Source organism: Lactuca saligna, chromosome 7 (genome assembly GCF_052625555.1).
Source record: "Lactuca saligna cultivar CGN05327 chromosome 7, ASM5262555v1, whole genome shotgun sequence".
In the NCBI taxonomy this organism is placed as follows: domain Eukaryota; kingdom Viridiplantae; phylum Streptophyta; class Magnoliopsida; order Asterales; family Asteraceae; genus Lactuca; species Lactuca saligna.
Window position 1 is genome coordinate 180,409,513 of NC_136423.1, and position 11,721 is coordinate 180,421,233.

Below are 11,721 nucleotides of genomic sequence, written 5' to 3' on the forward strand. Positions count from 1 at the left end.
GCTAAACTTTTACCCTATTTTAATGTAGTTGCTATGTGATCATGGTGGACTTATGGGGCTATTAGGGTTGTAATTATTATGTTTTTTCAGTTTTCCTGTGTACATAAGAAAATAATCTATGCAACTTTTGAGCCATTCGACCATTTTTTAATTATTATTTTCAGTATTTTATTTGTTTTATATTTTTATCGACATCTTAAAGTCGTGTATTGGCTTAATGGCTTACCAATTGCTGTCCAAATCGGCCCATCGAGAGAAATTTTAGATTTACATTTGTATTTGGGCTTCCATAGCGGGCCATGTCCGAGGTGGCAGTTGGTGTGGTGTTTATGGGTCCCATTATTAGCATCCTTTTACGAATGGGAAGCAGCTGACGTGGCAAGATTAGTTGATGAGCTGGAGGATAAGCCGACGGCGCGCCTAAAGCTTAAACCCATATCCTCAACGGCATCCACTTCCGATCTCTTTCTCCCCCAAATCATTCTAGATGGAGACCTTAGCTCCTTCAATTCAAACCCTAATTTCTGCTAATTTCACCTCCAGATCTGTTTCCGCCACCGGATTTTCTCTACCATGCCTTAAATCTCCGGTGCTATGTCAACCGCGCAGACTCACCCTCATTAAAGCATCAGTCGCCGTCGAACAACAAACTCAGAAAAAGGTCGCCCTTATCAGAATTGGTACCAGAGGGAGGTAATGTTTCTTATTTCCTTTCAGCTTATCGTTTTTGGTTTCATAAGCGTATGTCTGCGTTTAATTTGTTTCGTAATTTTGTATTGTTCGAAGAATACGATTGATGATTTACTAGCATAAATTTAAGACCCAAATCTCGTGTCTTCTGATTAATTTATCAATTATCATCACTGCTATATTTCTATATATAAGAAATTAACGCTAATCATGATCGTGAAAATACTAATATACATAGTACATTGATAACTGGATATGGTTCAAGCACATCTAAAGATAAGAAGTGTATTACATTTTTCTAAGATTCATGTCTTCCACTCCTGCTGTTTTTCTTAATTTCTCATCTGTTTTAAGGAAATCCGTTTACATTTCTTGCGTAGAACAGTCCATTAGCTCTAGCACAAGCTTACGAGACACGAGATAAACTCATTGCTTCAAGTAGCGAGTTAGCAGAAGAGGGAGCTATCGAAATTGTAGTGATCAAAACAACAGGTGACAAAATTTTGAGTCAACCTCTTGCAGACATCGGTGGAAAGGGTTTATTCACTAAAGAAATAGACGAAGCACTTCTAAACAGTGAAATCGATATTGCTGTTCATTCCATGAAAGATGTTCCTACTTATCTCCCTGATAAAACAATCTTACCCTGCAATCTTCCACGTGAAGATGTTCGTGATGCATTCATTTCCTTGAATGCAAGTTCATTAGCAGATCTTCCATCTGGAAGTGTTGTTGGAACTGCATCTCTTCGAAGGAAATCTCAACTACTTCACAGATATCCATCACTCACTGTAAGTTTATAACAGATAGATCTCATTATCATGTCATTTCATGTTATGATTATATATTGATTAAAAAAGATGAAAAAAATTTAGGTGCTTGAGAATTTCAGAGGGAATGTGCAAACAAGGTTAAAGAAACTAAACGATGGAGTTGTTCAAGCAACATTATTAGCTTTAGCTGGATTGAAACGATTAAGCATGACTGAACACGTGAGTTCAATTCTTTCCATTGATGACATGCTTCCAGCTGTTGCACAAGGTGCAATTGGGATTGCTTGTAGAAGTGATGATGATATAATGGTATGTATGTATGTCTTTGTGAATTGTGATCAATCATTTATTATTTATTAATGTGGGTCCCACTTTTCAGGCGAATTACATAGCGAAACTGAACCATGAAGAAACAAGATTAGCAGTTGCATGCGAGAGGGCTTTTTTGTTGACACTTGATGGATCTTGTAGGACACCGATAGCTGGATATGCGTGTAGGGACGAAGATGGAAATTGTCTTTTTAGAGGATTGGTAGCTTCGCCAGATGGCACTAAAGGTGATCAAATTAAAACAAAAACAAAAACGATTGATTCCATGTTTACATATATGTGATTTGGGAACTGATAAGTTTTTATTTAAAAAAAAAAAAAAATAGTGCTTGAAACTTCAAGAAAAGGAGCGTATGCGTATGAAGATATGATGTTGATGGGGAAGGATGCTGGTGAGGAGCTGTTATCGCGTGCGGGGCCCGGTTTTTTTGATAGTTGAGGTGTTTGGATGCGGGTTTATTTCCAGTTAGGTTCTGGTGAGTTGTTTTGGGTTGTAGGATGCTTAGTTTTCTTGAATGGTTTGTGTAATATAAGGATAGAGTTTCCAAGATTTGTGATTTGTATTCTTTGAAGGTAATCATAATGCAATTTTCTTTGTGTTGTATGGTATGTAGAGGTGGTAAAAAAGATTATCCAAATTAAAGATAATATGTTAATATCATAGCATATAACATGAACCTGATGCATTCATGAACTAAAATTAGTACCTTGTTTAAATAAGAGTATCCAAATTAAAGATAATATGTTAAGGAAATAAAAACTTCAAATTGAATGTCATGTGACATAAACGTATTTTGATCAGAAATTGTCTAATAGCATAAGTACCTTATGGTATCGTAATGTTTGAACAAACCAAACAATCTTTAAAATTAATTGTCTTTAATGAAAGAGTGATAGGATCTCAAAATCCCAATACTCAAAAGCCTCTAAAAATCAGCAACAAAAGGACAATGACCCAAAACTCCAACGTTTAAGTCACAATGAAATCTCATGGATTGTGGATGGATTACAAGCATCTCTCTTATCCAAAAAAAAAAAAAAAAACAAATTGTCATCATAATTAGATTGAGCCATAATATCTCACATCTTCACTTTGTCAAAGGAAAAATCTAGTGGCACGGTCCAAAAGTGAAAGTTCATATTTTTATAGCAATGAATTTTTTTTTTTAAATAAACTTTAAAAAAGGATAAGTGAAAAAAATAAATTTTAAGGGCTCAAAAAACCAAATCTATAAGAGTTAAGAAAATTTGATTGTTGAGAGTCAAAAATAATGTGGAAAATTGATTTACGGGTGTTTGAAAAATCAATTTAAGGGGTGAATATCAATTTATAACCTATAGTTATAAGTGGCTGGAATATTGACTTGGTTGATAATCTATGGGATAAAAAAATGTCGTCTACAAGGGCTTGGTTTATAGTGTGTGGTCTCAAGAAAAAAAAAATCATAGGCTCAATAAAATCAATTTCATGGCCTCGATCCTTGAAGAAACCACTAATATGGGCTAAAAGCAACAAATGGTTTTAACTTCTAATGTGGTTGATCTTCACGGCTTAAAGTGTTGATTTTGTAGACTCAATATATGGCTTAGATTGGTATTGATTTGTATATAACAATTTTTTAAATTCTTCGTATATAACATTTTATATTTTATAGAGTTGTATAATATAACATTTTAAAACACAAATCGTTATGTATGAAGAAAAATTGGTATGTACGAATCAGCTCCCTTAAAGTGAACGTTAGCTGATAACTTCGCTTAAAGAAATTGATTATTACCCTGAAAAAAAAGATGAAAGTGCAAAGAATGTTTTTAGAAAATTGAATAAATCGGCTAATACGAAGGAGCACTGAATCAATATGTGTCTTGGCTCGAGGCTTAAAAAAATGCTTAATATAGCATGTATTTGGCTTCGATATGGAGGCAGATAAAGTCGCGCAAGAAAAGAACTTTTACGATTCAAGAACAACGATGTCGAATAGGGGAAAAAAACATCAAATTTTTAAAAAATTATATCGTTAAAGTATGAATGAACGGGAAGAAAAAGAGAACTTGCCTCTGTTTTCTTGAATGTGATATGCTTGCAGAAAAAACAACCAAGTGAAAAAAAAAAACATCTATGGTTCAAGAAAAATACTATCAAATAAGTATGTTGGTTTTGATCCTTTAGCGCTCTGACATCACAAAATAACCATAATCGAGCACCACGATATGAAGTGAAAACTCAAAAACAGGAAACACCATAAGCGGCACTCTCTTTAATATAATCAACAATGGAAGGTTACATCTTTTCTTGAAAATCTCCAAAGAGAAAGGAGAAGAAAAATGAATGAAAAAATAACATACCTAACAACTTTATACAGAGTTTTAAAAAGAGTCCTAAACAAACTTTAAAACCCCTTATTAATAGGAAAATTTCAATAGGTTAACTTGATAACCAAGTAACTAACATCATTAAGGGGTACCTTCAGCTCCATAAAACTAATAATAAACATAAAACAGCTACTAAAAACGTAGCCTAAAAGGAAAATACTATTTTAATACAACATAGTAAAATGCAAAATTTCCAAAAAAAAAAAACGAAGGTTATATTGTCATGCATGAAAAGAGTTTCAAAGTATCTTCAACAGAAAGTAACAAACATATAAATATGCAATGATTTTATAGGCACTAGACATGCATCATATATGCTTTGGCGATATAGATATCAGATGCACTAAATGCTTTGCGCCTAATTTTCTTTTATCGATCTCCATAACACCCGTGTAACTACTCCTTCACGCTTCTCCACAATAAACTCCATTTCTCCAACTATTTTTCCTTTGCTTGCACTACCCTCGTTTGTGACACCCCATACCTTTCGCGAACACCCCATACCTTTCCTTCGCGACCAACCTCAATGGTTAAGGATGTAAACGAACAAAACGTAACACACAAAAACTTTGTTCATTTGTTTAAGTTTACTTGAATTAACAAACAAACACAACCATATAAATAAACACATTTTCTGCTTTGTTTTTATTTGCTTAATAATTACTTTGTTCGTGTTTGTTCATTAAGATGTTAAACAAACATAAATGAACAAACCTAAACATATATAAATGGACGAACACAAAGGAGCATAGATAAACATGAACAAAAAAACATAAGTGAACATAAGTAACATAAAATTTCAAAGGAGTAACCACATATAAATAAGATAAAATGAGTTTCGTGCCGCCGACTACAGCTCCCCGCTTTGCAAGGATAATGGTGTAGAGGTCTTGCTATTTGGACAATATGTTAAGACACCAAATTACGTCACATACCCTCTTCTGGGCAACTCATAGTTGAAACTCCCAAGACTCGAAAATTGACCACCCCCCACCCCCCCCCCCCCCCCCCCCACACACACACAATATGGAAATACCAACGCCTTACTCGGTAGGCCACAATGTATTTGGTTATATGCAAACCGGCCTGGTAAAATAATTATACTATAACGTTCCAAATTTCAAATTGTATTTTCATTTTAAAATTTTAAGTAAACAATCCAAAATCATTTTCATAATAAAATAAAGAGTATCAAATTTTTTTCATCATTTTAAGACAAGTCAAAAACATGAATTAGAGTTTGCAGAAGTCAAAACATAATAATCTCCAAATGCGTGTCCAGTTAAACCGCCATTCGCTTTGTGAGAAGAGTAATATAGAAACATTTAACTTTAAAACGTAAACGCACATCTTAATGATTTCCCCAAAATACTATATATATATAGGTGAGTTCAATTGAGAAAATAAAAAAGGTTGAGAATGGGGGAATCATTCTCAGCCACTCATTTAATCTAAACATAAAAGACACGGTGACAAACTTGTAAATATCGTAATAACCTTCAATCTCAAATACGTAACTATAGAGAATTCGATAACTGTTCGTTCATCATCAAAATTTTTCCTCCAACCTTCAATAATCATCCAGAATTCTTCAACTAAACCAGAATTTCTTCGTTGTTCATGAAATTGGAATCGGAGTTCTGGACTCGCAATCATAGTCAACATTGAGGGACTTAGAATCGGTACTCACAGGTTCCCAATCGATTTCCGGAAATCAAAATCAGATTGAGAAATCGATCAGAGATAGGATGCCGCATCTGAAGTCGAAATCGGAAGTATATGATGATTTGAAATTGATAACTTGATGTTTTTAACATTTTTAAAATAGTTAACTTGTTTGCACTCCAACTGTTTGATGAAATGCATAAACTAAATTACCACGTTATATTCACATATGAATATGTTTTCTCACCTGAATCAGTATATGATTATTAAAAACACAAAACAAATATGCAAGTCTGTATGTTATACATATGTGAATACCATATAAAAATTATATATATTTGTCAAAATACGTTCAATATTCATAAGTGAATATACCTTGTAATATTCATATGTGAATATACTGTGTAATATTCATAAGTGAATATATCATCTAATATTCACAAGTGAATATACTCTGTAATATTCACATGTGATATACCATGTAATATTCACATATGAAATATCATTTAATACTCATAAGTGAATATATCATCTAATATTCACAAGTGAATATACTATGTTAATATTCACAAGTGAATTCATCGTTCAATATTAAAATATGAATATACTATGTTTATTATATGCTATATTCATATATGAATGATACTTAAATTGCAAAAAAAAATCATACTTTTTATTCATTAAAGAATAACGAATGTACCGTAATAAAACCTGATGCATTGTTATTCATTTATGAATAACGATAACTGAAAATATAAAAAAAAAAAAAATTATTTTATCTTAAAACTATATCAATATGGATGTCTATTTGTAGAGAATAAAAAATCATGAATTTTGGTATATTTAAAATCATTTTTTTTATAAAAATAGCTTATAAAAATTTAAAAAAAATGAAAAAAACTATGTTTTTGTATATATTAAGGTAATGATTAGCATAGTTTAAGGAAATATGTTATGTTGGAAAACACATGTGCATTCGTTTCCCATTTCCGCCGGTACGTTGGAGACTTTTGCGGCAAAAATAAATGATTGGCTGAGAATGATTCTCCCATTCTCAACCTTTTTTTTTTCTCAATTGAACCCTCCCCTATATATATATATATATATATATATATATATATATATATATATATATATATATATATATATATATATATATATATATATATATATATCGTTGTAACAACTATGCATATAACTGCAGACATCACGATCACTTTTGTGAGATCTGGTCACGACCACTTTCGTGACAAACAGTCACGATCGCTTTCGTGAGTTGGGCTCACGACCACTTTCGTGATTAGCAGTTCATGACCACTTTCATTAAAAGCATGTAAATCTAACATACAAATAAACATGCACGACTCCACTAATCTAGCTAAGCATACAAGCATATCATAGCATTACACATATATCCTACACATGGCAGATCCAATAATGATATAAGTAATACAGTGAGAAAACTCACATGGAACTAGCAGCAGAAACTCAACAACAACCTCTATAAACGAAACAGCTAGTACAAACCATATAATACCAATTTGAGACCGGTCTCTAGTCAAATACTCAAATCCACTAAAGTTTGATCAAAAGTCAAAATGGAAAAAAAATCAACGGTCAACGGCCAAGCGCACCGCGACCTTCACATGACGCGTCGTGCCCACAAAATGAAAAAAAAAAAAAAAATAGTCGGTAATGGAATCTAGAGGTGCGCCATGACCATAAACAGGTGTGTCGTGCCCTGCATCTTAACAACCCTTTTTGTTAAGCTCTTAATACTTTCAACCAAAGGCTATAATAACTCTCACATTTGAATCAAATAAATGTCGTAATGGATAAAATTTTCAGCTTTATCTAGATCCATGGCTCAAACAAGTGAAATATCAAACCCTAATTCTAATGGAGTCTAAAACACTAACAAATCTATGTACGACTCAAATGGAATATCAAAACTCACTTCTTCACACTCAATGGGTCCAGGCAATCACTTGAAACAACCTTTAGGGACTTAGAGTTTCCAACAACACAGAAATGTGACGAGAAGGGATCAAAAGGTAAGATCCATAAACCAAGAATAATAAAGATGAGAATTTGATGACTTACAAGCTCCAAAAAGCAAGGAAAATGTTAGATCTTCCCTAGAGATAACTTTTATGCAATAAATCACTCACCTTATTCTTCAAGAACACATAAAAGCACCAAAAGAAGCTAAAAAACACAAAGGGAGGCTAGAGTTTTAAGAGAAAGAGAGAGACAATTATGGAGAATGGGGACTGCCAAATGAGGCAACCATAGGAGTTAATACCCTTAAATAGGGTTCAAAACCCGAGAAATTAATGTTGGCTCAATCAGCTTAGAATCACCGCAACATTAAAGAGACGTGTTGTAACGGACACATGTCGTCACGCGCCACACCTTGCGAAGATTCCACCCCCTTCCTTAAACCAAAATCATTAATTGGGAACATAGAAAAATATCGGAACCAAGTGTTACATATATGTAAATAAGTACACATGAATAGAATTATTGTATGTAAATCCTACAATGTAAAACGCCGAAAATCCAAAAACAACTTAAAATAATGTGTAATCTTCTTCCAAATATATTCATGAAAAATCAAGCTTGAATTATTATTATTATTATTATTATTATTATTATTTTTTTCATTTTAGCCTTGTCGCATCCATATATTTATTCCAAATTTTGAACACGTAGAAATCCAACACTTAATAATGCCATACAAATTCACCATTATATTAACACCAACATTATATTAAAAAACAAACATAAATAAATATAAAAGACAAACATAAATGAGCAAACACAAATAAATGAATATATACGAATGAATAAGACCATTTTTCATGTTTGTTGCAAACAAAATATCTTATAAACAAACAAAAAAAAAATCTTGTTTATGATTGTTTGTTTATTAAATAAATAAACATCTTGTTGAATAGTTCACTAACCGTTGGTGAATGTTTGATTGGTTTACATATATTTTCCAAAACCATATAAACAAACAAAAAAAATCTTGTTTATGATTGTTTGTTTAATAATAAACATCTTGTTGAATAGTTCACTAACCGTTGATGAATGTTTGATTGGTTTACATATATTTTCCAAAACCATCCGTGTCTTTTGGTGTTATAATCACCTTTGCTATTTCCGTCCAATAAGACAACCCTTTCATGAAAAACTTATTTTAATAAAAATCATTTTATTTTGAGTCATGAAGAACGTAATTATCATGGAAAATTCATCAAGATCTTAGAGTGTTTTGATGGCATGCCCTTTGACTAATTCAGTTTGTTCATAGTGATTTTCAACTTTGATGATGATAAGGGTGTGGTTGTGTGTACATGGGTTGAAAATATGTATGTAGGATGGGCAACGAGTCGTTGAAAAGCGGTGAAGGCAAGGGGGATATGGAAGGGAAGGAGGGAGGATGTGATTATGGGCCCTACATGATTAAATCAATAAATATAATTAATCGGTCAATATAAAACTTAGGATAAAATTTGCATGTTTCATGGAGTGAACAAATTAAAATTGCCACGTCTAATTTAAAAATGTACTTTTTATGCACAATAAAGGCTAAAAATATCTCTTTTAAGGAGCATATCTATAAGATCAACAAAAGTCATGTAAACATATAAACTATAGCTATTTAAGTTGGAAGAAAACGAGATGCAAGGGAAAGATAAGAAAGAGTCTTTTTAGAGTGATAAATCTTCTTGTATGTATATCAAGAAAAAGTTAAAAAGAGGAGTTATATATGGTTTAATCAAGTTGGATTCTCCATAATCATATAATCAAATTGAACTTTCAATTACTTCATACTTGTGAATTTTTTTAATAAATTATTAAGTAATTCGACTGATGAATGCGAAAGTTTTCTTTGCTCATTTAGGTTGGAGGGAGTGGTGCCACCGAAACCGCACTCCCTCCCCCACCACATCAACGTCATGTCACTTTTTACCATTCAAGTGTGGCTTCTTGCCACACCAAGGGTGTGGTGCCACACTTTTCATTTCTTTTATTTTTTTGTTTTTTTTAAAATATTTTAATTTAATATAACTTTTTTTTAACTAATTTAATTTAATATACCTTCTATTTTAATATATATATATATATATATATATATATATATATATATATATATATATATATAATTCTTCATTACTTGAAAATAAAAAAAAACAGTACATTGCGTTACCAAAAAAAAAAAACCACACACATGACATTTAAATAACCCTAGAAACTTAAAAAACATAAATAAAATAACTAAAGGAAACTACATAAAGTCGTTCTTCGAGAACTCATCTTCGGGGTTATCCGGTGGATCCAAATTAAGGTTAATGTTTTGAACCTCGTAAATGTGTTCCACCAAGTCATTGCGAAGATTGTGAAATATTTCAGTGCAACGTATCTCTGCTCTCCTGTTTATATACTCTTCGCCACCAATTTCTATTGGTTGTGTCTCGGGTATGATTTCTTCCTCGTCAAACGCACATATCGCTCTTCCTTCATCTTCAATAATCATGTTATGCAATATAATACATGTATATATGATTTCTTGAAGTTTTTCCTCGCCCAAATAAGCTGCTGGTTTTTTCAATATGAACCACCGTTTCTTTAGAGCTCCAAAAGCACGCTCAACATCCTTCCTAGCTCATTCTTGAGCTCTCTTGAATTTCTTTCGTCTAGAACCATGTGGAGCTGAAAATGACTTAACAAACACAACATACTTAGGATAGATTCCATCGACCAGATAATAACCATACTTATATGGTGTTCCACGCACTTGAAAAGAAGAATCTGGTGCGGATTCATTGTATATGTTGTTAAATATTGGTGAACGGTTAAGAATGTTGATGTCGTTAATCGAACCAGTAGAACCAAAAAAAGCATGCCAAATCCACATATCTTGTGATGCAACTGCTTCAAGTATCACCGTTGGGTGGCCATGATCACCTCGAGTAAATTGCCCATGATATGCTGTAGGGCAATTTTCCCATGCCCAATGGAGGCAATCTAAGCTTCCTAGCATTCCAGGAAACCCATGCACACTAGCATGATGAGCTTGCAATTGCAAGATGTCATTATGTGTAGGCTTACATAAATATTTTGGACCATAAAACTGAATGACAGTTTTGCAGAAAAAATAGAGACTGTCTCGTGCTATCCTAGCAGACATCCTAAAACTTTCGTCTAACGCATCAGGCGGAATGCCATATGCTAACTGACGAAGTGCGGCCGTGCATTTTTGTAATGGAGTGAAACCGGGTGTACCTCTAGCATCGTAGCGTTGTTGGAAAAAACTGCACTCTCTCGTTACATCTTCAACTATACGTTCGAATAAACCTTTGAGCATTCTGAAGCGCCTACGAAAATAATACCCTTGGTAAGTGACATTATATGCAAAATAGTCTTACACCAAACGTTGGTTGGCTTCTTCACGATTTCTGTAAATGTATCTTCGTGTTCTCTGTTGAGAACTTGCAGCTGCGTTGTTACATACAACGTTGTATGTTTGTTCTGCTATTTGAACACACGCAATAGCGGTATAAAAAATAGTCTGAAATTATTCAGAAGATGACATTTTTTGGAGAGTGGTGATTTAATTTTTTTTTTTTTTGAGAGAGAGAAGATTGTGTTGTGAAAAAAAATTAAGTTTGATATGGGTGTATATATAGGAAGGAAAGAAAAAGCAAAAGGGAAAAAAAATAAATAAATAAACGAAATTGCATTCAACGGTCATAAATTTGACCAACCAATCATGTTTCGCGGTCTTCAAAGGCCGAACCGCGGCCTCAACTGCAGGAAACCGCATCCTGGGGGCGGTGTTCCCTGCTGAGTTGGCAGCCAAGTGCGGCCCCAAACTGCA

At 33.1% G+C, this 11,721-nt stretch overlaps 2 protein-coding genes across 2 annotated transcripts; one reads left to right on the plus strand and one right to left on the minus strand.

The window, feature by feature from the left end:
* The first annotated feature begins 434 nt into the window (after positions 1 to 434).
* Positions 435 to 2,402, plus strand: HEMC (hydroxymethylbilane synthase). The gene is made up of 5 exons (XM_078964166.1): positions 435 to 693; positions 1,076 to 1,481; positions 1,566 to 1,772; positions 1,843 to 2,020; positions 2,120 to 2,402. The coding sequence occupies exons 1-5, from the start codon at positions 488 to 490 to the stop codon at positions 2,230 to 2,232; spliced, it is 1,110 nt and encodes a 369-aa protein (XP_078820292.1). The 5' UTR covers positions 435 to 487; the 3' UTR covers positions 2,233 to 2,402.
* An 8,104-nt stretch (positions 2,403 to 10,506) lies between these two features.
* On the minus strand, positions 10,507 to 11,208 carry LOC145007506 (uncharacterized). Its single transcript, XM_078966433.1, has one exon. It carries the CDS (start codon positions 11,206 to 11,208, stop codon positions 10,507 to 10,509), a length of 702 nt encoding a protein of 233 aa, XP_078822559.1.
* Positions 11,209 to 11,721: the final 513 nt, after the last annotated feature.